Source organism: Mus caroli, chromosome 2, assembly GCF_900094665.2.
Source record: "Mus caroli chromosome 2, CAROLI_EIJ_v1.1, whole genome shotgun sequence".
Lineage (NCBI taxonomy): Eukaryota > Metazoa > Chordata > Mammalia > Rodentia > Muridae > Mus > Mus caroli.
In genome coordinates this window covers 63,246,908-63,249,310 of record NC_034571.1, presented here as the reverse complement: position 1 = coordinate 63,249,310, position 2,403 = coordinate 63,246,908, and the positions used below count along the sequence as shown (strand labels likewise).

The 2,403-nt window shown below is 40.0% G+C and overlaps 1 protein-coding gene across 1 annotated transcript in view; it reads right to left on the bottom strand.

Moving 5' to 3' along the window:
• Nucleotides 1-2,403, bottom strand: part of LOC110289830 (ankyrin repeat domain-containing protein 36A-like) — a 179,688-nt gene that overhangs the window by 32,870 nt on the left and 144,415 nt on the right. The window contains exon 58 of the mRNA XM_021156225.2: nucleotides 1,877-2,000. Within this exon, the coding sequence (XP_021011884.2) occupies nucleotides 1,877-2,000 (124 nt within the window). The remainder of the gene's footprint in view (nucleotides 1-1,876; nucleotides 2,001-2,403) is intronic.

Here is a 2,403-nt window from a genome sequence, read left to right as displayed (position 1 = left end):
AGAGAGAGAGAGAGAGAGAGAGAGAGAGAGAGTTTGTGTTAAATGTAGTTCTCCTTTATCAGAACAACGGTGCCCCTACTAGATAGACACTGCAGGTTAATAAATAGAAAGAAGCTCGGTGCTACAATTTGAGTAACATTTTTGGAATTGTTGGCCAGTGAAGTCCCATAGACCACAAAACATTACAAGTTATTGCCAATGCTATGGTTGTCCTGCAGTATTTGACAGTAAAATCCTTTGTTGAGTCACAGAGCATGGAGAATTTATGTTATTAACTGGCTGGAAGATTAATCCCTACTTGCTAGCCTTCATAGTGCTGGAAGGTACCATGCTTGTTTCCACAGGAGAAAGGTAACTTTACCCATCTGTGAATCCTGAGAGCTAAACCTGGCCTTGTAAGATATGCCCTAGTAAGATGTCAAGTTACAGGACCACCATAAGAGCAACTAACTAATCTCTGATTGGATTTAAGCCTTAGTCCACAAGGTGAAACCCACATCTGCTACCATTTCTGGACTAAGAACCTGAAGCTAGAAATTCAGAGGCCTTACGGGCGAGCCTACTATTACAATGCTAATGGAACATAGTATTAAATCTATTCATAAAGGGGTGTGACCCCATAGGAAGACTAGCAGTCTCAACTAACCAGAACCCCTGAGAGCTCTCAGACACTGAGCCACCAACCAGGCAGCATACACTAGCTGGTATGAGACCCCTGATACATATACAGCAGAAGACTGTCTGGTCTGGCCTCAGTAGAGAAGAGGTGCCTAACCCTCGGGAGACTTGGGGCCCCATGGAATGGAGAGGCCTGGCAGGGGGTGGGGTGGGAGTGAAAGACATCTTGGAGACAGGGGGAGGAGGAATGGAATGAGAAACTGTCGGAGGGCGGACCTGGAAGGGGATAATGACTGGACTGTAAAAAAATAGAAGTAATAATAATAAAAGAACTTATCATTTTACCTATAGATTAATGTATTTCTCAATTTTCCCTGTTTTGGACAAAATTATAATAAGGGTGAGCAAAAAAGAGCACAGAAATAAGGTGAAAAAATGTTAACTGACTTCAAGTTGCATATATTGTGGCTGTAGACAAATCAGTTATAGACAAAATGTAGCAATTTTTAAATTTTGTTTATTTTGTTGTTTGTTTTGTTCTTTTGAGATAGAATTTCTCTGTGATCCCTGGCTGTCCTGGTGTTCCCTCTGTGAACCAGGCTGGCCTCAAACTCAAGAAATTCGCTTGTCTCTGCCTCCTGAGTGCTGGGATTAAAAGCTTGTGCCCATCACTGACCAGCAAAATGTGACAATTGTTAACAAACAATCAATTTTTCACTGCAAAGGTAGAAATTGAAGAGGAAATTAGAAGGAGAGAATGCTCATACTCACAGGATATTAGAATTAATATTATGAAACAGATATATGTCTGAGGATGATTATAAAGTAGTATATAATCTTTTCCAAAACCCGGATGAAATTTTTAACAGGATGAGAAAAAACGAATTCAGAAGAAATAGAAAGAGCTGTGGGGCAGGGTTAAGGCAGACTTAGAATAAAGCTATAGAGCCATGGTAACAAGGACAGCAAGGTACCAGCACAACAGAAGGACACACTAGCAAGAATACAAAGTGGTTCCAAATGGACCCAACCTCCGATATTCTTGTTACTTCTAACAGTTTCTAAAACTATGAACTAGTGAAGTGCCAACCTCTTCAAAAATATGCAGGGAAAATAGTATGTTAATCTGCATCTCTATGTCTCACACTACACCAAAAATACAAATAGATAAAAGTCCTCATGGACAGGCCAAATTCTGACTTTGAAGATTGCCTCGGCATTATACTAAAAAGGCCTTACATTTATGCAGTGGCCTTACCTTTATAGTTCATTTGAAGTTGGTCAACTAACATCAATATATTGTCATAATCAGGCAAATCACAATCCTCAGAGAGTGATTCAGATAACTGGTGGTCATCCATAGCATCAGTGTACTTTAGAGCCTGTAAAAAAAATGTATAATATTGGAAAGTCCTCAATACTTATACTACATGGTAAATGTACCAATATTTTGCCTATCGATCTTTTTATGATTACAATATCTTTTTTTTTTTGAAGGGAAGAGGGTTTATTGTGGCTTACATTACAGTTTAAGAAGCAATGTAGTCCAGCATATAGTCCAGCATGGTAGAAAAGGCCATGGCTGCATGAGGAGGAGGCAGCTGACCACATTATGACCACAGTCAGAAATCAAGGAGTGAACAGGAAGAAAGACTAGGGCTATAAAACCATAAGGCCCTTGTGTTGTGATACAGTGCCTTCAGCAAAACCCCACCTCATAAGGGTTCTACAACCTTCCAAAAAGCTGTCAGCATCCAGGGACTAAGTATTCAGACACATGGGTCT